The 25,379-nt window shown below is 53.8% G+C and overlaps 2 protein-coding genes across 6 annotated transcripts in view; one reads left to right on the top strand and one right to left on the bottom strand.

Moving 5' to 3' along the window:
* Positions 1–13: 13 nt before the first annotated feature.
* On the top strand, positions 14–9,279 carry SLFNL1 (schlafen like 1). 3 transcript variants are annotated; one of them, XM_042949876.1, is made up of 5 exons: positions 14–271; positions 1,134–1,557; positions 3,202–3,669; positions 3,890–4,033; positions 8,690–9,279. In XM_042949876.1, exons 1-5 carry the CDS (start codon positions 159–161, stop codon positions 8,810–8,812), a joined length of 1,272 nt encoding a protein of 423 aa, XP_042805810.1. In that variant the 5' UTR covers positions 14–158; the 3' UTR covers positions 8,813–9,279. The 3 variants fall into 3 exon arrangements, with proteins under 3 accessions (XP_042805810.1, XP_042805812.1, XP_042805809.1); XM_042949875.1 differs by lacking the exon at positions 8,690–9,279 and adding an exon at positions 4,707–5,353 and having other exon boundaries at positions 16–271; XM_042949878.1 differs by lacking the exon at positions 8,690–9,279 and having other exon boundaries at positions 15–271; positions 3,820–4,028.
* The window catches only part of CTPS1 (CTP synthase 1), a 30,684-nt gene continuing 13,733 nt past the window's right edge, over positions 8,429–25,379 (bottom strand). For all 3 annotated transcript variants that reach the window (XM_042949873.1, XM_042949871.1, XM_042949874.1), the window contains 12 exons: positions 23,162–23,313; positions 21,059–21,191; positions 18,483–18,571; positions 17,144–17,238; positions 16,405–16,467; positions 14,509–14,552; positions 13,133–13,229; positions 12,042–12,097; positions 11,813–11,909; positions 11,187–11,331; positions 10,621–10,712; positions 8,429–9,353 (listed from right to left, as the gene is read on the bottom strand). In XM_042949873.1, coding sequence (XP_042805807.1) covers positions 10,628–10,712; positions 11,187–11,331; positions 11,813–11,909; positions 12,042–12,097; positions 13,133–13,229; positions 14,509–14,552; positions 16,405–16,467; positions 17,144–17,238; positions 18,483–18,571; positions 21,059–21,191; positions 23,162–23,313 — 1,056 coding nt within the window. In that variant the 3' untranslated portion in view covers positions 8,429–9,353; positions 10,621–10,627. The remainder of the gene's footprint in view (positions 9,354–10,620; positions 10,713–11,186; positions 11,332–11,812; positions 11,910–12,041; positions 12,098–13,132; positions 13,230–14,508; positions 14,553–16,404; positions 16,468–17,143; positions 17,239–18,482; positions 18,572–21,058; positions 21,192–23,161; positions 23,314–25,379) is intronic.

Raw genomic sequence — 25,379 nt, 5'->3', positions numbered from 1 at the left:
CCGAGGAGCCCCCAAGATCCCCCCCAAACCAGGGAGCTGCTGGCCAGGGGTCAGGAGTCTGTGGGAGCTGAGGGCGGGCACCCCCCACGCTCCACCAGGAACCCTCAGGACATGAGGGTCATAGGCCTCCCTTTTCCTCCTGTTCCTGTTTGCCCTGAATGCCCCCACCCCAGCCGTGCTGGTCGCCAGGCCTGACTGTCTCAAGAATTCAATCTGAAAAGATGCAGGCGGGTGGTAGCTGCCGCCCAGAACGGAGGCCGGGTGTGTGGGGGTGAGTGGAGGGCTCCTGTGGGTTCTGTCTGTGCACAGCTCGGGCATGAGGCCCCTGGCCCTGCGGGAGCGGGCGTCCTTAAGGGCGCCAGCTCTGCCCCTCCTCACTTCTGCTCTCGGGACCCAAATCAGAGGATTCGGTCTTAGACCGGGAGTTCTTAAGAAGGGCCGTGAGCCTCCTCAAACTGGAAGGCCGTTTTTCTGGGGAGGGGCCAAAGCTTTCATCAGTGTCCCCTGCTCTAAAAACCCTCTGGCCCAGCCCTGTTTCAGAGCCTCTGCTGGGCTCACACCAGGCTCAGACGGGGCAAGAAGCTTCGGTGTGGCTGCTGCTGGTCATCCAAGCCCCGGGTTAAAGCTTCCTCTCCAGAGGCCCCTTGAAAAGGTTTCCCTGGGGCCTGGAGGCAGCAGGGACCCCTGGGGGGCAGGAAACCCTGGGAGGCCTCCAGCCTGTGGACTGGAGAGGAAAGACAGGACGTCTGGGGCCCACGAAGGGTTGTGGTGGGGCCCTCAAAGACCTGAGTTCTGGTCCCCTCGGCCCCTCTTTGGGCATATCCCCTCGGTCTTCCCTCCTGTAGAATGGAGGGGCAGGCCCCCATGCTCTGCTGTCTGCCTCAGCCCTGGCTGACTCCCTTCTTTCCTGTCCTAGGCCTTGGGCTTGGGTGGGTGGCAGGCCCCTTCCGGCTGGCCCTCTGCCCTCCCTCCCTCCCTCTGGCTCTGCCCAGCCCCTGCCAATCTGTGAACCTCCCAGGAGCCTCTGCACCCCCTGAGTCCCCTGGGAGGCCCTGGGAAGAACAGCCAGCAGTAAGGAATCCCGGAAGCCCTTCTGAGGGAGACCTCTCCAGGGACCCCCCCCCCCCGCCCAGGAAGAGATCACCGCAAACGCAGGTGCAGGAGCCCCTCATGGAGCTCTTGGGCACGCCACCCCTGCAAGAGGTCCCCGGGGAAGAGTCCCTGCCTGAGGACTCAGGCCTGCAGGTGACGCCCAGCACGCACATTCTCTACGTGGGCCACCTGAACCCCCAGTTCTCAGTGCCTGTGCTCACCTGCCTGCTGCGAGACGCCCTGGAACGGCTGGGGCTGCCGGTGGCACGGGAGCACATCGAGGTGGTGAGGCGACCACGGAAGGCCTACGCACTGGTGCAGGTGACCACCCACAGGGACAGCCTGGCCTCCCTCCCCTGGCGCCTGCAGATGGCCGTGGAGGAGCACCAGATCCTCAAGGAGCTGGTGGCCCGCGGGAAGGAGCTGGTGTTGGGTGACGGCCGAGGGCCCCCGCGCGGCAGAGAGGTAAAGGGGGCGCTTCTGGAGCCACCAAGCCTGCAAGTCCCAGAGCCTCACCCGGGGGCGGGGAGAAGCCTGGGCAGGGGTGGAGGTGCGTCTTTGAGGAGCCAGGGGCAGATCTGCAAACCTGCTGGCTGCTACTCAAATGAGCATAGCCTGAGGCTGGCACTGCCTGCTGAATCCTGGGAGGCTCCCTGACCTTCACAGTTTGCCTCCAGCCTGGAAGCGTTTGGAGAAGGGCCAAAGTGTGGGGACTGCTCCCTGGGCCCTTCTGTATTCCATCCTCTGGGTCTGGGCCAGCCCGGGCCTTCAGGGTTTTCTCCTTGGCCCACCTCATCCACTTGGCTGGCCAACATCAGTGCCCGCTCCAGGCCAGGCAGCACAGCAGAAAGCAAAGGCTCGGCCCTGCCTTAAAGAGCCCTCATCTTTGAGCAGAGCCAGACAGAGCCAGTTACAGCGCTTCGGCAGCCTGGAGCCGTGAGAGGACACAGAGCTGTGGGGACAGGTTCACAGAAGGGCTGAAGTCTAAGCTGGGACTCGGGGAGCGCAAGGTCGTTCTAGGCAGGGGACACGGTGATGGGGGATGTTGCATTTGCAGAAGGGCAAGCCTTTTGGTGCCGCTGGAGCTCAGGTTGAAGGCTGCTGGGGAGCTAAGGAAGAAAGCTGGGCCAGAGGGCAGGGGCCAGGAAGGGCTTCGAGACCGAAGCAGGGGGAGGGAGGGAAGGTGGGCCTTTATGGGGGATGGGAGGGCGCAGTCAACTCACTGCAGCTGTGGCAGGACACTCTGAGACAGGTGATCTTGGTTTTCCTTTCGGGATGAAAACTCCGTGGTGTTCAAATGGTTGCAGAACTGAACAGCTCTGAGACTGACATTTCAAGACCTGTGAGCCTGACTTCATGTTTATGTGGCAGTTTCTCGTGTTTCTGAGAAACTGTTTCCTTTGGGAACTGCAGGGCTGGTAGGGATGTGCCCCTCACCACCATGCCCCAGCCCGCACGGCACTCCCAGCCCCGGAAGCCCCTGCTGGAGACTGGGAGGCAGCAAGGAGCCAGGGACAGCGGCAGAGAACCCAGTAAGGGAGGAGTGAGAATCTTCTTGCGTCCAGGGTCAGCAAGGAGGGTGGATGGGAGGTACGGAGGCCGTGATGAGGCCCAGAAGAGGCCGGTGGCCATGAGTCTGCTCATGCACAGAGCCCGAGAACAAAACAGAAACCACGGAAGGGGTCTCAGGAGGGCCAGAGGAGGGTTGAGATTCAGGACTGATCAGTGGTCCAGAAAGCGATAGGCAGGCATTTCAGGGAGACAAGAAGGGGGTTATCTGTTGGAATGATCTTGGCCCCGAGCCTCAGAGGCCAGTCTACAACCTAAGTGGGAAGAGATTGGCCTCGGGGGTTCTGGCTCCCGACCTGAGAAGGAGAACTCCTTGTCCTCACCATGCATACCATAGCCCAGCAGGAAGGAGCAGTGGCGGCTCAAACCCTTGACTTAGCAGGTTTCCAGCACTGGCTGCAGGACGGTGGGCAGTTAGGCCCTTCCGCCTGGGATGGGGCATTAGGATGCCCCAGCGGGCTGGGCCCCAGGCGGAAGGAGGTGTGTCCCGTCCCTCTTGTCCTGTCACCCGAGGCTCCTTACTCTCACCCCTCACCCCAGCGGGAGGACGACAGCAGCCGGAGCTCGAGCCCCAGCCCTGCCAACAGCCCCCCGGCACGGGCCCCGCAGAGGTCCCAGGACCGGCCCAGCGGCGCACGCTCCGACAGCGCCATCGTGCACCAGGAGGTCCCGGGCCAGGAGCGCCTCTTCCAGGGCGCCTTCCTGGGCAGCGAGACGCGCAGCGTGGAGTTCAAGCGCGGCGGCGGCGAGTACCTGAGCCTGGCCTTCAAGCACCACCTGAGGCGCTACGCGTGCGCCTTCCTCAACGGCGAGGGCGGCAGCCTGTTCGTGGGCGTCGAGGACAGCGGCCTGGTGCGGGGCGTCCCCTGCAGCCACCGCGACGAGGACCGCGTGCGCCTGCTGGTGGACTCCATCCTGCAGGGTTTCCAGCCCCAGGTCTTCCCCGATGCCTACACACTCTCCTTCATCCCCGTGGTCAGCCCCATCGCCTCCACCACGCCCCTCAAGGTGAGCCCTGGGTCTGTCTGGCCCCCGCGTGATGGCCCCATTCGGCTCTGCTGAGCAGGGCTGGCGAGGGGAGAGGGTGGGGGCGGAGGGGGGCCGGGCAGAGTGACCGAAGGAGAGGCCAGAAGTGCCCCTTGCCCCCACGCCCACCAGGCTGCCCCAGGAGCCCGGAAGAGCCAGCCAGGTGGGATTAGCGACCAGAGTCGCTGTCGCCCTTACCAAGGTGATCCGCCTGAGCGTGCACGCCCCCAGGGCCCAGGCCGAGCCGCAGCTCTATGAGACTGACCAGGGGGAGGTGTTCTTGCGGCGGGACGGGAGCATCCAGGGCCCGCTGTCTGTCCACGCCATCCAGGAGTGGTGCAAGCAGGTAAGCGGCTGGGGCGGGGACAGGCCAGCAGTCCTGGCCATGCCACCGGGTTTCCCTCAGTGCTCCATCACCCGCAAGTACACGGGGGGTGGGGGGAGCACTGAAATAACCCTGCTACACCCCATGTTCCACCGCGTGGGCTGGGGGAGCTGGGGTCGGGTGGGGGGATGGAATATTGAGAAGCTTTAAGACCACCCTGAAGACGGGGCCGTACTATACTGTATTTAGGGGAAGGCCCTTACAATGGGGGGCAGTTAGTGCTGGACAGAGTCCTAAGAAAAAGCCTTTTCAAGAGGGAAACATCAGATGGCAGAAAAGCAGAGGAGAGCAAGGGGCTGGCGGAGAGAGGGAGGGACATGCCCGGATGGCGCCCACCCAACCCTTGAGTCGGCCGGCCCCGGGGGCTGGGATGCTGGCAGGCCCCTCAGGCCAAGCGGCTTCCCTCAGCCCCCAGGGTTGATTTGTCAGGGGTGGTGGCATGGCCAGGAACCCGGCTCCCACCAAGCAGGGAGGGCCATGTGGTCCCCAGTGGTCTTGAGTAGGCCCCCCCTGGGCCCTCCGGGGCTTGCCTTCCTCCGTCAGTTCAACCCTGGGTGGAGGGGGCAAACCCGAGGCGGCACCACCTCAGGCCTCTGCTTGTGGGGTGACCCCACCCCCCACACACACACCGCAGAAGTGGGTGGCAGAGTTGCGCACGCTGCAGGAGAGGGTGAAGGTGCTGACGGCGGAGAAGGAGCAGCTCCGGCAGCAGCTGAAGCAGCAAGGACCCGGCTCCCGCACCTGCTGCGTCCTGTGAGGGCCTCGGTCGGCGAGCAGGGCCGGGCACCGGCAGGCCAGCTCTCCCTGGCAGATGCAGGATTTCCTGTCTGAGCCGAAGTCCTCCCTTTAAAACCCATCTGGGCTGTTCAGAGGTGGACGGGAGCGCGACCATCCTCGCTCCTTCGACAACCACACACGCACGGGCTTCAATCCCGAGCGGACCCCCGTCTGTGTAGCTGAGAAACTGCTCTTAACACGATCCCCAAGGAACCTTCCTTCCGGAAAGAACTGGTAAAAACTTGGCCAGGGCGATCGGAGGGCTGAGCTGTGAGGGACGGTCCTACTTCCTCAGAAGCTCCCTTTGCCCAGCCCGGGGTCTGCGACTCCAGTGGCGAGACGGGGCCAGAAAGGAATGCGTCATACGGGGAAAGCCCTTCTGCAGATGGCCAGGCACACTCGGTAACCGTGCCTGTAGGGCAAACAGGCCACCCTGCAGCCACCACCCCGGGCTTGCTGGAACTTGTGACTGTCAAAGCTCTTTAATAAATTACATGCACCCTGGGGCAAGAATGGTTCTTTCGAGGACATCTGGCCGGCCAGCTGGATGCAGCTGAGCCCTGAGCCCCGCGCCCAGCCCACCTCTGTCCAGGAGGCTGAGCCAGCCCCGGGCTCCTCCCACACGGAGCTATGGGGCCTGGATGGTTGCAATCCATTCCAGCTTTGCCTTAAAGACCGGGTCCCCTGGGGCAAATTGCTACCTCTGTTCAGTTTCTTCATCTATAAGACAGTGAAATGGACTGGGGGCTGGAGCACTTGTCATGAGAGCCACGCCCTGTCTCCCCAGCACCTGTACAGGAAGAGTCTGACTTCCATCCCAAGCACCCTCCAGCCACTGGCGAGGATTCCTGCTCTGGCCATTTCCCCTGTCATCTCCACCAGCTGAGCCAGAGACTAGAAAGCTAATGTCTGATCATGCCCTGCTCGGGCTCAAAGAACTCAAAAGAACTCCCCATTTCATCAGAAGCCAAGTCCAAACAGTGGTCTATACAATTCGCAAGTTGGCCCATCTGACCTCAACCCCTCCTGCCCCTTGCTCCTGTGTTCCAGCTACACCCACCAGCTTGTTTCATGAACACACTTGCTTCAGGGCCTTTGCACTGGCTGCTTCCCCGCCCCCCCCCCCCCGGAATGCTCCTCCCCCGGAGAGCTGCAGGACTATTTCCTCTCTGCTCCACTTTCAAGTGACAGGGAAGGATATTCGCTACCCAGCCCACTTCAAATTATACCTCCTTCCCCAGCACCCCCCTTCCCCCTTTCCTGCTTCCAACCTTTTCCCCCAGTGCACTTGTCAGTCACTTTCCGTAGCTTTTATTTATAGCTGTCCCCTCTCCTGCGGTAGAATCCATGCTCCGGGGGACAGTGGTCTGGATCTGTTTTGTTCATGGCTGTTAAGTTCAGAATCTCAGACATGGTGAGCATGTAGTGGCTGCCAAATAAATATCTGCTGGTGAAACAAGGAGCCGCCTAGACTTAGGTCTGAGCCACTAGAAAACCACGGAATCTTGTCAGACGGCATTTCACAGGCAGGCCTGCAAAACACGCTTCCCTTGGGGCGCCTGGGTGGCTCAGTCGGTTAAGCATCTGACTTCGGCTCAGGTCATGACCTCCCGGTTCGTGGGTTCGAGCCCCGCGTCGGGCTCTGCGCTGATGACTCCCCAACCGCTCTCACTCATCAGTCACCCAAACCCGGGGCCCGAATCACGTTTCCAGAGGCCACTGGGAACCAGCACAGAGGTTGTGCTGATCAAGAAGTCAGGAGAGGAGCCATTTCTGAGCACCTTCCACGTGCCGGGCGCGTGCTGGATGCTGGTCCAGGCAGCACGACCCTCAGACGTGCTCTCCCTGGGAACGAGCCGGTTTCTGCCAAGGCAAGCGCAGTCATGTCGCTGAGCTGCTGCAGACTTAAGAACTGGCGTGGACCACCTGGGTTGAAGCGAAGGACGCCCGAGGAACTTCTCCCCCAGAAGCTCTGGACACCGGTCAGTCACCACTGGGTGCGGAAAGCCATCCTCCGGTCCCGGCGTCAGCCCGGCATGGTCCCCACTGCCACAGCCAGGGTGGCAGGGCGGGTCAGGCTTTGTAAGCCCCGGAAGGCCAGTCCTGGTCCCTTCTCTAGGAAGGTCACCCGAGCGGGCAGCACTCAACGACTCGTCCGCCGAGGTGCTCTCCGATGCAGGGGCGGGAGATCGCCCCGCCGTGAGGCCTTTGCAAACCGCCCCACACCCGGCCGAGTCCTCGCGGTTGTGGGGAGCGCTGCTGTCACCAGCGGGCACGTCGGAGTCCTCCGTTGGGGGAAGGCTATTGCGAAAATGATTTAGACGGTCTGCTGAGACCACCAGGTGGAGACCGCGGTTAGGATTCACCCCATCGGCCGCATTCGAAGTCCCGAGACTGGGATGAAGGCCTCTGCGAGTGAACACATTTTACTTTGGTCCATGAGAACCGGAGACAGACAAAGGCAGCGAGGTTGCTCGTGCCTGGTCGGGGGCGGGAACACCAGCTTCTGGGCTTTGGCCGTGATGGGTGAGTGGAAGCGTGCAAGGAAAAGGAGGCCCACTTCTCCGGATCTCCCCGATGGAGGGGCTGGGCTAAATGGTGACATTTGCCTCCCCAACCCAGTTTCTCGAGGGTCGGGGAGGAAAGGCTGTGGACCACTGATGGGCAATCCAGGCTGAGCCTCTGCCTCAGACTGTAGAGAGGAGCCGGCTCCTGAGTGGGTGAGCTCAGCAGCCAGAGAGGGGGCGGGCGGGCACCAGTGTCCCTAACAAGGACGGATGCAGTATTGCTCATTGCACTCTGGAGGACACAGCTCGCAGGACGCTGCCGTGGTAGCGGCCAGGGTAGCGGGAAGACCACCCTGCGGATAAAGCAGTCCTGCTGGCTAACAGTCGTGGGTCCGCTGCTCCCTGGCCACACACGTGAGGGAGGGACCGCCATAAACAACATATAAATGTTTTAAAAAATGTTGTTTTTTAAAAAAGAAAGGCTCCTCTGGGCACCTGGATGGCTCAGTCAGTTAAGCATCTGACTCGGCTCAGGTCATGATCTCTCAGTTCATGGGTTCAAGTCCCGCGTTGGGCTCTGTGCTGACAGCGTGGAGCCTACTTTGGATTTTGTGTCTCCCTTTCTCTCTGCCCCTCCCCCGCTCACGCTATTTCTATCAAAAATGAATGTTAAAAAGAAAAAAAAAAGGCTTCTCAAGGCGCCTGGGTGGCTCAGTCGGTTAAATGTCTGACTTCAGCTCAGGTCATGAATGACCTTGCAGTTTGTAGATTCGAGCCCCCCATCGAGCTCCGTGCTGACAGCTCAGAGCCTGGAGCTTGCTTCACATTCTGTGTCTTCCTCTCTCTCTGCCCCTTCTCTGTCATGCTCTCTCTCTCTCTCAAAAATAAACATACATTAAAAAAAAAATGGCTACTCTCAGTTTTTAAACGAAGTGTCATCAGATCGTCCACCAAAGGATGCCCCACTGGAGGAGAGCCAGGTACTGAGAGTTCAGGTGACAAAGACATGTCTGGCTGCCACACTCAGACGTTCCCCACCGGCCGCGACGTCAAGCACATCACAAAGCGTGGCTCATTCTGCATTATTTATTTCTTAAGTTAGAGTATACATGGGGGCTAGCCAGAATAGGACGAGCACACGGCGGTGCCTACTGTTACGTCACGTTAAGAAAATAGCTTTCCATATTGCATTTCAACCGCAATAACACCGTTCTGGAAGGAAGAAATCCCCTCAAGCAAAGCTGTCTGTAGATGAGAGGGTTTTAGAGGCAGTTTCCCCAAAAGATTCTTTGTTCTTTTTTCTTTCTTTCTTTCTTTTTTTTTTTTTTTTAAGCAACCCCTTGATGCAAGGAGTATCTCCCAGCCCCAGGAAGAGAAGTGTGGCCGGAGCACAGGGATGCGGAAACCACGCTTCCGAGAGACCGGCCACCTGCTGTCCCACGTGACCCCAAACTAACCGTTCCCTTTGGACGACAGTACCAGTCACAGCGGGCGGCAGGCGGCCCCGCAGAGCAGGGGTTCCCAGCACCGGCCGCCGTGAGCACTCGCCAGAATCGTCCCTCCGCACGCACTAGGTCCGCGTGGCACACACTTCCCACGGTCTAGGCATTCAAGGGGAGGCGACGGGCTACACGCCTGGATCCACCACGACTGGAGGTAGTTTGGAGAAACGAGGTGACCAATGGGCGCTCCACCGGCACGCGCGTCATCCGCTCCTGCCCAGGGGACCCGCTCCTCGGCCAAGAGCTTTGGGGACCACACGGGGCGTCCACACCGGGCTTCCACACGGGGTTTCCACACCAGGCGTCCACGCGGGGCGGCACTGTGTAGGAGCCGATACCCAGGATGGGACATGCGAGTCACAGAGTCTTCCAAATACCTTTCCCCCATAATAAAATAATCTTAATAAAAACATAATTTAAAGGAAGTGTCAAAAGCTGAGTGTAAAATCAAAGCTGTAAACTCTCAAGTCCGAAGGCTGTCTGGAAGAATCATCCCTGTTAAACAAAAGAAAGAGAGAGAGAGAGACAGAGAGCGAGCAGTTACATGATGTATGTTCCAGTAGACAAGTGAGGATTTCGTCGGCTGCCGTGGCAAACTACACCAGGGGCTCAGTGAGGACCAGCGGCAGGAACCTAACGCGAGGAGTCGGAAGCTGCATCGGATTCCCGCACCCTCACACATTTTCCAGACCTCAGGGGCTTCTTCCTCCACCCCGACACCGGGGCTCCAGTCGGTGCGCCCGGTGTCCTCACAGGCCGCTGGCGGGGGAGCCTCCACTCGACGCAGCAGGGAGCGTCTCCACAGACTTGACCCGCCACCCAGCCCCTGACCGTGAACGCTTGCTGTCTATAGCGCAGTTTCTCAGACCAGCAGACACCCCCCCCCAGCCCCCCCGGCAGAGCGATGCACGCGTGCATGTGTGCTAATGGGAACCAGCACCCTCTCACGCTCTCACGGGCCAGTGGCTCAGCGTCCAGGGCGGGAGGGGCACAGCCGTGCGTGTGAACGTGAGGGGCGCAGGCTTCAGGAGGCCGCCCGCCTGTGGTGGGGCCCCCAAACATGGGACCGCGAGACAGCCCTGGTTCCTTCAGACCCCACGGGTTCCTGCCACCCCAACCCCCTTCCGACACCCCCACCACCAAGATGTGGATTTTTGCCGACACGGTTCACTCGGTTATCACGATATTTTATATAATTCACGGCAGTGCCCAAGGCTACCAGACTTTATAGACGTACAAACCCTGTCACCATAAAGACTAACGTTCAAAGCTGGCCCGGTAACTGTTCAGATTCTGAGGGAGTTCGAGAATAAGCAGCAGTCAACATAAAAGCGTTGTAGGTATCAATCTTAAAGCACTTCCTGACGAAAGCCTGAGTTTCTGTAAAAGTGACCAACACCGCTTTGTCATACCCGTCACCTGCTTCACGATCTCTAAGTTTACAGCTACATGAAATAACAGGGTCTGAGAACCCAGTTCCCCCAGATTTGGTCAGACTGGCACCTGAATGAAGCAATCGGTAACAAGACAGCTGCCCAATGACTCGTGTCCCCTCCGCCCTGCACTGGGGTCCCCGAGGCAGGGGGACGGGGGCGCTGTAACTCAGACGGGCCTCTCACCTGGCTGATGCCCACACGGACCCTACCACCTGCATTCTGGGCAGATAAAGTTCTCCACACTGAACCCTCGCGATATCCTTGCAATTCTAGTATTATTGCCATTAAAACAAACAAAAATACTACAGCTTAAAAACACCACTTACGTCATCATCAGTCGTGATTTATTGACGGAAACTTCAACTCGGTGATTTCAGAGTCCGGGGAGCTGCTTCCACTCCTGTCGCTGTAGGTGTCCCTGTGGAATTCAGATGGTTTATTCATCGTCTCCCACCAAACACACGCTTTCCTTCTCTGTTTTTCTAGCCACCATCACCACAGGGACACCTGCCTACACACAGCAGGAATCAGACGCTTTCCTGCCTTAAGTATTTAGCATGGAGCTGTAGAGGGATTTTCTTCTTCTAGTTACAAAAGATATACGTTCAATTTACACTGTGGTCCTGATACTCTACCCACCAGCTCAGGGTGAGGATAAAGTCGCAGCGGGGCAGGAAATCCGCCAGGGCTGTGGCCGCCAGCCCGTGAAAGCCAGTTCCCCACGGACCCAGGGTCCTACTGCTACATGGGATCCCGGAGGCCAGGTGCTACGGTGAGGGGCCCCGGCCACCACAGGGGGGGGTCCAGGCGGCACAGAAGCAGCCGGGAACACCAGGGAGACCACAGTAACGGGCAGGGGACACCCCGATGGACTACAGAGGAGTGACCGCACCTGGGCGAGAGCCTGCAGCCTTTCTGGAGGTAATGCGGGAGCCTCCCCACGGAGGCCAGCAGAAGGCCAAAGTACGGAGGCGAAGGCTTGATGGGCCTGGACAGGAACTCAGGGTGGTACTGGACTCCAACGAAAAAGGGATGCTCTGAAACAGACACGCAGAAGCAGCGCTTTCGTCATGTGCATAGAATACAACGGATGAGCAAATCTTGTCAAATGTTTCACCTTTCTACGGACCCTTAAAATGATCGAAAACCAGCATCTGAATCAGAACCTAGAGAAAGGCAGCCAGAGAACGGGGAGAACGGATGCTGTCGCCCTGCTCGCTGCCTCCCCTCGGGGGTTCCCGCCCCAGCTCCCCCTGCTCCCTGGCTTCCGTGGGACCGAGTCCGCAAGTCGTCAAGATCGGAAGTGGGGCTCAAGGGCCAAGTCCAAGCTCTCATTCTGGAGAATGAGGACCGAGGCCAGGAGCGCAGTGCTGGCTGAGGAAGGACAGGCTCCCCAGGGCTCCGGGTGCCTCGTTCTCCAAGAGCACCCCACTAGGGCCGGGGCCCTCCCTACCACCATCAGGCCAGTGCTCACCCCCCACCCCACCCCCCGCCCGCGCACAGCCACCCCGCGCTCACCCTCCAGCTCCACGATCTCCATCCGCTCTCCCCCAACATCCTGGCCAACAAACTTCAAGCCCTGCTCCTCCAAACACTTTTTCAGGACTGGATTCACCTATGGAAACATGAAGAGTAAGCTGACTGACCTCTCAGCCTACTTCTCTAGAGTAACCGGAAGGAGGAAGGTTTAAAAGCCACAAAGCTCCACCCCTTACCTCTTTAAAAGCCACGAAGCTCCACCCCTTACCTCAAATCTGTGGCGGTGCCTCTCTTCCAAGTAATCCGGGTCTCCGTAGAGTTTCCCTGGCAAAAGCAAGCATGCTCCCGTAAAGAGTCCTGATTTCCCAGAACAATCTATTCACTACCGCCTCTTGCTTCCCAGTTTACTTTTGAATCGCCTACACAGCCAGGCCTTTTGAAGGTCATTTCTAGGATTCTCCAGGCAACCACAGCCTCCTGCCTATAGCAGCACCATTTGCATGAATTCTTGGGCTTGGACTGTTTTGACCACACCAAGAAAAACCAGAACAGCGGTTTCCATCACCACCCTCCAACCTCGATTACTGAGGCACAAGAGCACTTTCCTGCTGGAAACTGCCTTGGAAAACACACCAGGACATATCAAACAGTGGAAGCCTAGAAAGACACTTCCAGAGCTACAGGGATGGTCCTCGGGGCAGCGCCATGCGGTTAAGTCACAGGCGCAAAAAGCCTTGGCACCAGGGCTGCAGGGTGAGGCCCCCAAGTCCACAGAACACAGAGCTGGAAGGACCCCAAGGCCACCTACTCAAGTGACTCAAACTGACAGACACATGGGGCCCCGGCTGGTAAAGACAGAATTTTCCCAGTGGGCAAGAAAATGAGATTGAATGGAGTAATTCTCCTACATGTTCCACCCCCCCGCCCCAATTTTCTCTAAATCTTTAGCGCGTATTAGTACTTTTCGACTAAAACCTTGTTAGGTTGGACCATACGAAACTGCCTTTCTGGGGGACAGAAATCGCCGACATTGGCAGTTTAATTCGGTTCAACCGAACAGACGAGGTACAGGACAGACTGTGTGGGGAGATTTCACCTGCCTCCTTCTGGTCAGCCGCCCACACCCAAGGCCCCCAGGGCCCTGACCGCACTGCCTGCAAGCTTTCTAAGAGCCACACTGCTTCTCTGGTTATTACAGCACATCCTAGAAGAATGTGACTAGGAAGGGGGAAAAAAAGACCTCAAAAGCAAGAACAAAACCAAAAAGTCAGCCTGGCTCTTCGGAGCCCCAGCAGCAGCCCAGACGTGCGTCCTGGGCACGCAGAGCTGAAGGCGGGGCCGGTGAGAGGCCGCTCTTACTCATGACCGAGTTCTTGGTCTGGAACAGGGTTCTCCTCTTGCCCAGCCTCATGGTTCCGCCCATCTGCCCAGGATTGTGTTCTGGCATGTCTATGACCTGGAGGTGTTCAAAAAACAAACACACGCTACCAAACTCTGCCTCCGTTAGCAGACTGCCTACACTGAGTGACAAGAGCCTGGCAGGAGGCTCTGATTCCCCAGCCCTTCCTTACAAGAGATGTGTGTCACTGGGGAAATGCCTCCCCATAATCGTTCTGTGAACCTGTGTTGGGTAGCAACTTAATCCTTTAGCCTGTCCTCCTGAGCTATAGGACCGAACACAGCTGCTCCTGCCCGTGGCCCTTCCTGCCCCCAGCACTTCGGACCATGAGGGCTGCTGGGCCACAACACGCTCTGGAGACTAACGTAGCGGCACGGATGCAAGACAGGATATGTTGATGTCACAGCACGTGTCCCCTCCACCGGACTCATGAGCCACTCAGAGAACAGGGATGCTTCTCCAGGGTTTGCTGGGTCTAGGCGGGAGCCTGGCGGACGTGTGTGGGGCGGAGAGGCCGAGGCCCCCCTGCCACGGGAGCCCAGCCCACCGCTCGGTCCCGGGCTCCTCTGAGCACTTTCTAAGGCCTCCAGGCCCCTATCTGGGCCCTGCTTTCCCACCACCCCGAGGCTGCACACTTTAAACCCTTCATTCTTCTCCTCCTGAGCTCTTAGTATTAGCAAAGTTCAACTGCAGGTCAACAAGCATATCCTGATGCTGTTTAAATGCCCTGAGATCAAGAGCTTGGTCCACTTTGTTTATCACAGTGTCTCTGGTACCACGAGCCCGCCTGTCACCCCCGGGATAGGAGATTCAAAGATGGGTAAAGGCGCTATTCCTCCCCAGGAGCCATATGCCTCTGACAGGAGACATCACACAAGGTACGGGGGCCTCCAAAAGCTTTGGTTACCGTTAAACACATCAGAACCATATTCCATGGTTCCTGAATAACATGCCCGTCTCCCAGGGTTGTCGGGAATGGAATGAATGAAAACACGTTAAGTGGTGAGAACAGTGCCTGGCGCATAGTAAGTGCCCATGTGGGTGTTTCGTGTCAGTACAAAACGATCGTTAGAGTGCTAAGGGGAGTTAGGGGCTAAGGGGAGTGGGGATGAAGAGTGATTTTAATCAGGAACCACCCTGGTTGGCTGGGGTGATACCCGTCTTAAAAACTTTCTGTTGCGAACTGGGAAGAGAAGTGAGAAACTGCACAATGAAAAATAAAAAAGTTCTTTCTATCCGGTCTGAGGGTTCTCTGGGTGGATCCACGGGTCTCTTTCCGGTGCCCGCCCCCTCCACACCCTTCTAAGCCCTGGTAACGTTCAAACCCTGGACTCACCACAGGATGATTGGTCTTAGGGTCAAACTCTGTAGAATTGGCATCTGAAAAATCAAAACACTTATGTTACGAAAAGAGTTACAAACAAACCTGATTATTGAAAAGTGTCATTCCTAAGCCCTAACTCACAATTTCCCTCCTCGATGTAAAGCGATCCTTCGGTGATTAGAACAAAACTAAGGATAACGTTAAGACGTGAAGGACTCAATGCACAAACACAGGTGAGTTTTTCCATCACATCTGTTAACTCTCTGGGAAGTCAAGCTGTACAAAATGGGGAAATCAAAACCAATGGCACAACCTCATAACCTTTATTTAGATAACGCATCCTTATGACAGTTCTTACACTGTTCTGTCCATTTTTTCCTCTCAGGCTGCATCTCTCCGGGCTGGAATACATTCCTGTCCTCCTGTGCATCCTACATGGCACTGCCCCATTGCCTCCCTCAGCAGCTACATCAGAACTGATTTCAACACCCAAATAAGCCTTCCTCTCCTTTACTGAATTTATTGTCTAACCATAAGCAAAACCACAAAGACTAGAAGAATCAAGTTCCTGGTACAGCACGGCTCCTTTTGTGTGACAGGCTAGGTACTGTTCTAACCACGGCCAGGTCCCAAGCAAAGCTAAGCCTGTCACCAAGTCACTCACCCACCTGGGGACCTGAGTGGGCGACAGACCGTAACTGGGCAAGGGTCCAGGGTGCCCAGAGGGCCAGCTCTAGGGTGGTGGGTGCTAAGACGGTGCCTGCCAGAGGCTCAGGAGTCAGAACTACAGGGCATGCTGCCTATAAAGCAGCCACCATGCCCTCAGGGTGACTCTCAGAAAACATGTGCAATGAACCCAGTCCTAACAGTCAGCTGGCCACAGGAGAGCCGCTCATCCTTTGTGGAGCCAGGCCGCTTTTACACGCCTCAGGACGCTTGCTTTGTTTTTCTTACAACTTGTAAGGTCTTTCTGAAAACCTCATGTCTATCAGCTGGGCTACAGAGACTAGCCTCTTCCATTGCCCCAGTCCTCGGGCTGTGTGGTTCCGTCCCCCACCGACTGCTCTTGGCCTTGGGACATTAGCAAGCTAGTTGAGTGCCTACACACTGGGCCGGTCATTTTGGAAGCTGGTAGGTCGCCAGGCTGTGAATGAGGAGCCTTGCCACGTGGAGAGAACCAATTGGATATCCCTACTGGGCAGAGCTGGATGGGGGGCAGGATCTCAAGATACAGGGCGCAGAAAACCAGCCAGCCGAGTCCACTCAACCCACAGCATACGGAGACACGATAAAACGTTGGAAGCCACGGAGTTTTCGGGTGGCCTGGACAGTTAGCCAGGCACAGGGCCAATATTACGGAGTATTTCCTATTTGCCAGACACTATGCTGGGACTATTTACATGCACTATTCCACTTAATTCTTACAACCATGAGAAATAGGTACCATTATCACCCCATTTTATAGAAGGAACAGAAGCCAAAAGGGCTAAGTAATTTATCTAAAATCACCCACAATAAGTGACTCAGAATTTGAGCTCAGGTCTGACCAGCTCCAGGGCCCAAGCTCATGATAACCGCACAGCCTCACACAGGCCAGAGCTGTCGGCTTCTTGCTCGGCAGAAGCCCAGGGATGGTGGCCACGGGGGTGGGCATGCGGGAATCTGCAGAGCAGGAAATGCAGGGGCAGAGAGCCCAGGCTGCTTGCTCAGCTGTGACCCCTCCTTCCTGTGGTCGGGCTGGCAGAGCCACGCGCGCCCTCAGTGCACACAGGGTTCCCCTTTGCTGTTCCCCGCCAGGTACGGAGAGACCAGGCCTGCCCTCCTCTACCATCACGCAGGAGGGAGCAGGCTTCACGCGCTTCAGGAAAACACTTTGGCAAGAATGTAACAAGTTTAACGAACACTCACCTTGCCATCCCAGCACATTTCTGGAAAATTCAACCACTGCCAGCTGCATTCCTAGGCACACACCTTGCAGGTGGAGGGGAAAAACAAATGAAGCTCCATTAAAAAGGCAGCTCCTACGTTTCCCACCAGCCTGTCCTGGACTTTGTGTCCTGTCTGCTCGCAAAAGGACAATCACAAACTCTCATGTTTTCCTGCTGTAAACATGCACCCCCTGCTGTGTCATCTGTATCAGCTTTCGAACGCTGGATGTAAGTGCATATGAAGATGCCAAGTTTTAGAAGCTATTTGGTTCTAGAAATAAGCAACACTCTACTCCTATTTAAAACTTCAAGTTTTCGTATCCTCTCATTAGGTTCCCATTTACAAGGGATCAAGTTGAAAATTACTACAATTTGCAGCACCAGGAAGCATCCAAAACCACTTGGCCCAAATTCCAAGTGAGGATATAAAACCCAGCTTCACATGTCCTGCCCAACAGCCGGGCTCAGCGAACAGCCAGAATTTCCTGATTGCCATTTCATTCTCTCCAAATTCCACGACACGGACACGTGGACAAACGTACGAGCTCTTAAAACTTTTCACGCTTAAGGGAGTCTGAATTTCTCCCAAACAGAACCAAACTGGCTTCTACTTGAGCTGACATCTAGAATGAGGGCGCCTAAGCTTGCTTCCAGTGACCTCCCTGTTTTATTTACAGGCTCCCATGTGGCACCTTCTCCTGACCTCTCCTACTCCTTACCCAAAAAAGGCTTCTTCTGTTTCCGAGCCCAGGCGATGGCTTGGATCTTTCCTTCTGTCCCCCGAACACCAAATCCCCCTGGAACCAGCACTCCACTGTACAAGAGAGCACACCACAAGGCAATGGACCCTGCCCACCAGCCCAACTCGCAGTAAGCACCCAAGGAGCCATTCCCAAGACACGGATGCCACGAAGTCACTCCGCGTGTTTTGCCACTGGGACTATATCGTGATTGCAAGACTGCCAGTGAGCTGTATATAAACACCAAATACTATGAACTTAGAAGATGCACATGAAGGGGCGCCCGGGTGGCTCAGTCAGTTAAGCGTCCCACTTGGGCTCAGGTCATGATCTCACGGTTCATGAGTTCAAGCCCTGCGTCGGGGTCTGTGCTGACAGCTCAGAGCCTGGAGCCCATTTTGGACTCTGTGTCTCCCTCTCTCTCTGTCCCTCCCCGACGTGCACTCTCTCTCTCTCAAAAGCAAATAAACATTAAAAAAAAAAAAAAAAGATGCACACAAAATGGTTTTGAGTAATGCTACAAAACGCTTACAGGTAAGAGGTGGCACAGATTCTTTCCTAATATTTAGTATAGGTTATATTGCTATAAATGCAACTTTTTACTTCTTGGCTTAAAGTGCTCCCCTGAACGGGAAAGGAGCCTTCCTGTCCTCTCAGATGGCCTGTTGAGCTTGGGGTCTCGTTCATAGCTATAGGGGCCCATAACATCCAATTGTTCCAGTGATCTAGAATTTTGTGATTTTCTAGCATTATAAGTAATGGCTGCCAAAAACAAACTGAGACTCCACTGAAGGGTCCTCATCAAATGTTCCAGATGAAAATCTTTAAAAATTTTTTTTTAATCTTTATTTATTTTCAAGAGAGAGAGAGAGAGAGAGCGAGAGAGAGAGAGAGAGAGCGCGCGTGAGCAGGGAAGGGGCAGAGAGAGGGAGACCCAGAATCCGAAGCAGGCTCCAGGCTCCGAGCCGTCAGCACAGAGCCCGACGCGGGGCTCGAACTCACGAACCACCAGATCATGACCCAAGCTGAAGTCGGACGCTCAACTGACTGAGCCACCCAGGCGCCCCCCTCCCCGCCCTGGTGAAAATCTTTAAGCCTCATGAGTAGATACATACGACAAATGTCATGTTTTCTTCATATTCAACTGTGCTGATAAGCTGTATTTCTGTAAGGCTTAAATCATCCAGACTGCGGCCCTTTCGGTAATCAAAAGCCATTCAAAAAGTAGATTACCTACTACTGGTGCACAAGAGCCCGGCACTCTGCTCCCTGAGCCCACCCCCGAGCCCCTGGAAGCCGGGCAGAGGACACTACTCACTGGGCGCTACAGAGCTTCTGCCAGGCTTCGTGGTAGCGTACGGGCTCCTCCTGCAGGGTGCTGGGCTCCAAGTCCGTGGAATCTATGTACTGGGGGTTATGCGGACAGAGGAGACAAGAAGTAGGCCATGACTCCAGAGCTGCTTTCTTCCCCCCATTCCCAAATTATATTATCAGTGTCCTATCTCCCTTAAAAATCGGGTTTTAAAATTAGAACCTTCATATATTTAAACTCGGTGATAATCTCCAAACAGACTTGAAAATCTTTCTTATATTGTAAAACACAAACGTTTCCTTCAAAACTCATTTGCCTCCCCAAGGCCCTATGCTCTCAGCACACTGGAGCAGCTCTGCCGTGTTCTCTCCATCCGGATACATCTCCCCAAGCCCACCTTCAACCCAGGCTGGTTTTTTTTTTGTTTTTTTTTTTAATGTATTTATTTTTGAGAGAGAGAGAGAGAGAGAGAGAGAGAGAGTGAGCGGGGGAGGAGCAGAGAGAGGGAGACACAGAATCCGAAGCAGGCTCCAGGTTCCGAGCGGTCAGCACAGAGCCCGACACGGGGCTCAAACTCATGAACTGTGAGATCATGACCTGACCCGAAGTCAGATGCTCAACTGACTGAGCCACCCAGGCACCCCCAGGCTGCTTTTCATTTTGTTCACCTTTACTGAAGTATAACTGACACACAGTAAGATCCAGGCATTTTAAGGTGCACACTCTGATGAGTTTTGTCAAACACACACACGAAGGTGTGACCACCGCCACAATCAATGGCGAAGAAAACTAGTGCCATCCCCGGAAGTTCCCTCTGGTCCCCTGCAAGCAGTCTCCTCTCCACTTCCTGCCCCAGAGGCCCCTGGCTCTGCTTTCTGTCACCACAGATGCCTCTTCTAGAACCTCACAGAAATGAAAACATACAACATACAGCCTCCTGTGTCTGGCTTTTTTGGCTCAGTATGTTTTTGAGATTCATCCCTGGGCAGTTTCCCACTGTGGAAATATACCTCAGTGTGTATATTGCCTCACTCTGGATAGTTAGGGTTGCTTCCAGACTTAGGCTATTAAAATAATAGTCCTTTTGTATAAAATTGTGTGTGTGTGTGTGTGTGTGTGTGTGTGTGTGTGTGTACTTTTGTTTTCACTTCTCTTGAGTAAATACCTGGGAGTGGAACTGCAGGGTCATAAAGTGTACGTCTACCTTTATATGAAACTACCAGACTGTTCTAAAGCAGTTGTGACATTTCACATTCCCACCAGCAAGGCATGAGAGTTCCACATCCTCACCAACGCCCGTAGCCCCTCTGGCGGGTGTGTGTTAGTATCTCACAGATATTTCATTGGCATTTATTTGCATCTGCACTGAAGGTGTTGACCTTGACCGTCTCTTCACATGCATCAGGTGCATCTCTTGTGGGCGTGTCCATTCAAATCTTTTGCCCACTTATTATGTCATTCACCTTTTTCCCTGCCTAATACCCTGCAGTGACTTCCCTAAACCTCAGGGTAAGACCCAGCTGTGGCCCAGTTGGTGGGATTCATGACCTCACAGGCCTGTCTCCAGATATCTTCTGAGTCACACTTGTCCATCCACGGACTTCCCAACTATTCCCCATCTCCAAGCCCTTGGGTATTCTCTACCTTCTGTCCAGACGCCCTTCCCTTCTGCCTTACCCATCTTCCCAAAGTCTCCCAGAGTCCCTCCTTGAGGAAGTCTGCCCTCCTCACACGTCTACCCAGACAGATTCACCCCTTCTTGTGTGTCACATCTCAGAGACCTCACTGACTCATTCACCTCTCAGCCCCGCATCTAACGATAGGCACAGACTACGTCCGAGTGGATACAGCAGATGAATGAGCCAAAGCAGCAGCAAGAGGAAGTCAGGGAAGTGGAATAAGATTCCATAATTCTTAAAACCTATACAGTAAGACATTCCACAGCAACCTGTTCGCAAGCACAAAGCAAACTAAGTTATGATGCTGAGAAACACCTGGTGAAGTAGAAGCCCAACCCCAGTGCCAGTGGGGAGGACAGCCGGAATTGGAGTCCCGAACCTTAATACTCTATTGCCCCGAGAAGATGAGCAGGGGCCGTGCCCCATCGGCTCAGCTCCCGCCCATCAAGTCATAGGGCAAAACACAAGACGTGCTATTCCCTGGAGGCTGCCCACATTCCAGGCACTGACCAGGCAACTGGACATACATTTCAGAGAAACCTCCCAGCTCCAGCAGGTGGGTGTTAGCATTTCCACTGCAAAGGTAAGTGAAGAGCAATTATGCAGGGTGCCTCTGGCTCACTGGGGCTCCCCCATGCCCATGGGTCAATTTTACTTGGTCACCTGATAATTCAAACTCAACTACTCGCTTTCTCAACTACTACTCTGACCATCTCTCCCCTTCAACATCTCCTGAAAATGTTCTACTGTTCTCCCAAGCCAGGAGCCAACCATGAATCCTTTCTCTTCCTAAAAAGAAATTCTGAGTTCCAAAAATATAAAGTAGATATCATGCAGCATCTATGAGAACGCAGAAGGCCTCCCCGTTCATGCCTCAGCCGAATATGCGCCACCCATCCTTACCTTGATTTCCAACTTGTGGTTGATGGCCAGGGCAGAATGCTCCAGAGCTTTAATGACAGAGGCATACGAGTCTGAGAACTTGGTGTATTTGCCCACGAGGGCAATAGAGCAGGTCTCTAGCAAGCGATCGTATCTATGAAAGGCCAAGAAACACCAAATTATTTAGAATGTATATGCCATCATGAGATCAAAACTGCTTTCTAAAAAGGAGAAAAACATCTCTGGGAAGAATATAATGAGAGCAGGTATTATCTGAGTTTCATTTCCAGGACAGTAGAGAGGGAGCTACTTTCAAATCCATGTGGCAGGCTTTGTAAAGAAAGTAGGATTTTAGGGGCACCTAGGTGGCTCAGATAGTTAAGTGTCCAACTCTTGGTTTCAGCCCAGGTCATGATCCTGTGGTTTGTGAGATTGAGCCCCGCACTGAGCTCCGTGCTGACAGTGAGGAGTCTGCTTGGGATTCTCTCTATAGATACATAGATAGATTAGGTAGGTAGGTAGGTAGGTAGGAAGGGAGGGAGGGAGGGAGGAAGGAAGGAAGGAAGGAAGGAAGGAAGGAAGGAAGGAAGGAAGGAAGAAAGAGCGAGCAAAAGAAAGAAAGGATAGAACTTAAAAAACAAAACCAGGAAACATTAAAACCCCAAGGAGCAAGAAAAACTAACAGACATGAACAGACAATTCATAAGAGTTAATGTGATGAAGGAAAGAGTCAAAAATATTCACACAGCAGTCTATACTCATTAAAAATTTTCATCATGGGGCGCCAGGGTGGCTCAGTCGGTTGAGCGTCCGACTTCGGCTTAGGTCATGATCTCGCGGTCCGTGAGTTCGAGCCCCGCGTCGGGCTCTGTGCTGACAGCTCAGAGCCTGGAGCCTGCTCCAGATTCTGTGTCTCCCCCCCCGCCCCCCCGCTTCTCTGTACCCCTCCTCCACTCATGCTCTGTTCTCTCTCTGTCTCAAAAATAAATAAACATTTAAAAGAATTTTTTTTCATCATAAAGTAATTAGTAACAGATCAAAAAAGTTTATGGGGTGCCTGGGTGGCTCAGATGGTTAAGTGTTTGACTCTTGCTTTCAGTGCAGGTCATGATCTCCTGGTTCGTGGGATCAAGCCGCATGCCAGGCTCTGTGCTCAGCACAGAGCCTGCCTGGGATTCCCTCTCTCCCTCTCTCTCAAAAGAACAGTTTTTTTTAACGAGTTGGTAATACTGTATGAAAAAATATCAGAGAACTGTGCGCCATCTTTGTAGCGACATACGGATACACGTGTAGACCGACGTAGGCTGAAAGGGAAAGTGTCAAAAGGAAAGTAAGCATCACAGAGCAACGTGACGAGCGCTTATTAACACCGTCGGGCTGATTCGGCAGCTGCGACAGGGCACCCACCCGGGGCTCTGAGGCGCCGCGTGAAGACCTCTGATGTGGCGTGAAAGCATCGCCGGGCTTAAAAAGGAACAGGGACTGGGGCGCCTGGGTGGCTCAGTCGGTGAAGCGTCCGACTTCAGCTCAGGTCACGATCTCGCAGTCCATGAGTTCGAGCCCCGCGTCAGGCTCTGAGCTGACGGCTCAGAGCCTGGAGCCTGCTTCGGATTCTGTGCCTCCCTCTCTCTCTGCCCCTCCCCCATTCATGTTCTGTCTCGCTCTGTCTCAAAAATAAAAAATAAACGTTAAAAAAAAAAAAAAAGGAACAGGGACAGTGTCAGAGCGACACTCTCTGGCAGCAGTAGCCACACACCAGGCTAGGCACCCCTGCTCCTCCTTTCCTGGTGCGCGGTGAGCAGCACAGTCCCACACGCAGCTCAGGTGCCGGGAGGCGCCCCAGGAGTGCTGCGGGCTTGGTCCGCCATCCGTGTGGGCCTCAGGCGTGACAGCTCGCCCAGGTGTGATCAGTTGGCGCTGATTCTCTAGTCGAGGGGACCTAAGGCGATAGGTGTGTGACCTGAACTCAGCTCTACCAGGACCTCCTCATCCCTGAACCTGTCTCAACACCTCTCACCACGAAGACCTTCTCTAATACGAGCTGACAGCACAAGCGAATTCCCTGAGACCTCACGAAAAGGAGAACAAAAGCTCCAACTCCCAGCTCCTTATCACGACGCAAACCTGTCTGCCATCTCTTTCCACTTCATCAGCATTTTTCGTGGCTGCCTCTCGATCGGAAGGTCAAGTCTCCGGAGAAAATAATCTACGACCCCCTGCTCCTCTAATAACAAGGGGACTCGGTAGATGGATGAGACATCGTGGACACAGATCACCTGCGGAGAAAGGAGCAAAGGTTATTAATAAAAACAAACAAAAGCTAACTGGGCTGGCACCCTCCTACTGGCTATGTCACCGTCAGAAAATAACTTCCAAATCTGAAAATGGCAAAAAGGGCAATTTTCTAGGAAAAGTAGAAATCACCCAAACCAACTCAAGAACAGAATAAAAAATTAGCGGCTAATCTCTTAAGAACATGGACGCAAAAATCCTTTAAAAAAAAAAAAAAAATCACAGGGCACCTGGGTGGCTCAGCTGGTTAAGCATCTGACTTCGGCTCAGGTCACGATCTTGTGGTTTGTGAATTTGAGCCCCACGTCAGGCTCTGTGTTAACAGCTCAGAGCCTGGAGCCTGCTTCAAATTGTGTCTCCCTCTCTCTGTTCTTCCCCCGCTCATGCTCTGTCTCTCTTTCAATGATAAATAAACATTAAAATTTTTGTTTAAAAAAATCACAAACCAAACATAAATGTAGTTTTAAAAACACTCATGTTGAAGTAGGATTTGTCCCAAGAACAATGGCTGTCAAACTTGGTGGTACACTGAAATCACTTGGGAGACCTTTTAAAAATCCACAAGCCCAGGGGCGCCTGGGTGGCTCAGTCGATTAAGCATCTGACTTCAGCTCAGGTCACGATCTCACAGTTCGTGAGTTCGAGCCCTGCGTCGGGCTCTGGGCCGATGGCTCAGAGCCTGGAGCCTGCTTCCGATTCTGTGTCTCCCTCTCTCTCTGCCCCTCCCCCGTTCATGTTCTGTCTCTCTCTGTCTCAAAAATAAGTAAACGTTAAAAAAAAAAAAAATTAAAAAAAAAAAAATCCACAAGCCCATACTGCACCACACATCACTTAAACTAGAATCTCTGGGGCTGGGAAGCAGGCATAGCACTTTTCCGGGCTGAGTATGAGAACAGCTGCATTAGGATATTTAACAGTGGGATTTACTACATGAACAGATTAAAGAAGGAAAACAAAATTTGCCTTAGTGGATGCAGAGCTAATAAAAACTCAAAATCAATCCATGATTAAAATTCTTGGTGTATAAGTAAAAGGGAAAATGTGAAAAATGTTTTAAAAAAACCACAGCAAACATCATTTTGTTCAATATTTAATATTAACGCTTAATATTTAAAGTCTGAAAGAAGGCAAAAGTGGTCACTATGACTACTTCTATTCAATAATGTACTAGAAATATTAGCCATTACAATTAAGTAAGAAAAAAAGCAGGGGCACCTGGGTGGCTCAGTCGGCTAAGTATCCAACTCGGGCTCAGGTTCATGACTTGAGGGCCCATGTTGGGCTCTGTGTTGACAGCTCAGAGCCTGGAGCATGCTTTGAATTCTGTGTCTCCCTCTCTCTCTGTTCCTCTCCCGCTCCCGCTCCCACTCCGTCTCTCTCTCAAAAATAAATAAACATTAAAAAAAAAAAAAATTTTTTTAAAGGGGCGCCTGGGTGGCTCAGTAGGTTAAGCATTCAACTTCAGTCAGGTCATGATCTCATGGTCCATGAGTTCGAGCCCCGCGACAGGCTCTGTGCTGACAGCTCAGAGCCTGGAGCTTGCTTCAAATTCTGTGTCTTCTCTCTCTGCCCCTCCCCTACTTACACTCTTATCTCTCTCTCTCCCCAAAATAAACAAACATTTAAAAAAATTTTTTTAAGAAAAAAAATATATATATGTGCTGGAAAATAAGAAAGTGCCAAGAATTTCATACACTATTACTGCTTATCCATAAAAACCATGAGCATTTACTGGTAAACAATCAAAACTAACAGAATTTCAGTAAGGCTGCTAGGCTTAAGATCCATGGACAGAAGTCTGCAAGATTGCTATACATGGGTCATATCTAATCAGGAAATTTAAGTTTAAAAACATGCCATTCATGTAGTTACAAAAATTATGAACACCTATAATTAAATCTAGAAAAAAACTTCACAAAGATAGTTGAATCTTTAAAAAGCACCTTTATGAAGAAATTATAGATTATTATTGAAGGACAGTCCTTCCAACAAATGGACCTAGAACTGACTATCCACAGGCAAAAAGATGAATTTCAACTTTTACTGGAAG

Source organism: Panthera leo, chromosome C1 (assembly GCF_018350215.1).
Source record: "Panthera leo isolate Ple1 chromosome C1, P.leo_Ple1_pat1.1, whole genome shotgun sequence".
Taxonomy (NCBI): domain Eukaryota; kingdom Metazoa; phylum Chordata; class Mammalia; order Carnivora; family Felidae; genus Panthera; species Panthera leo.
This window is presented reverse-complemented; position numbering and strand designations above follow the sequence as displayed.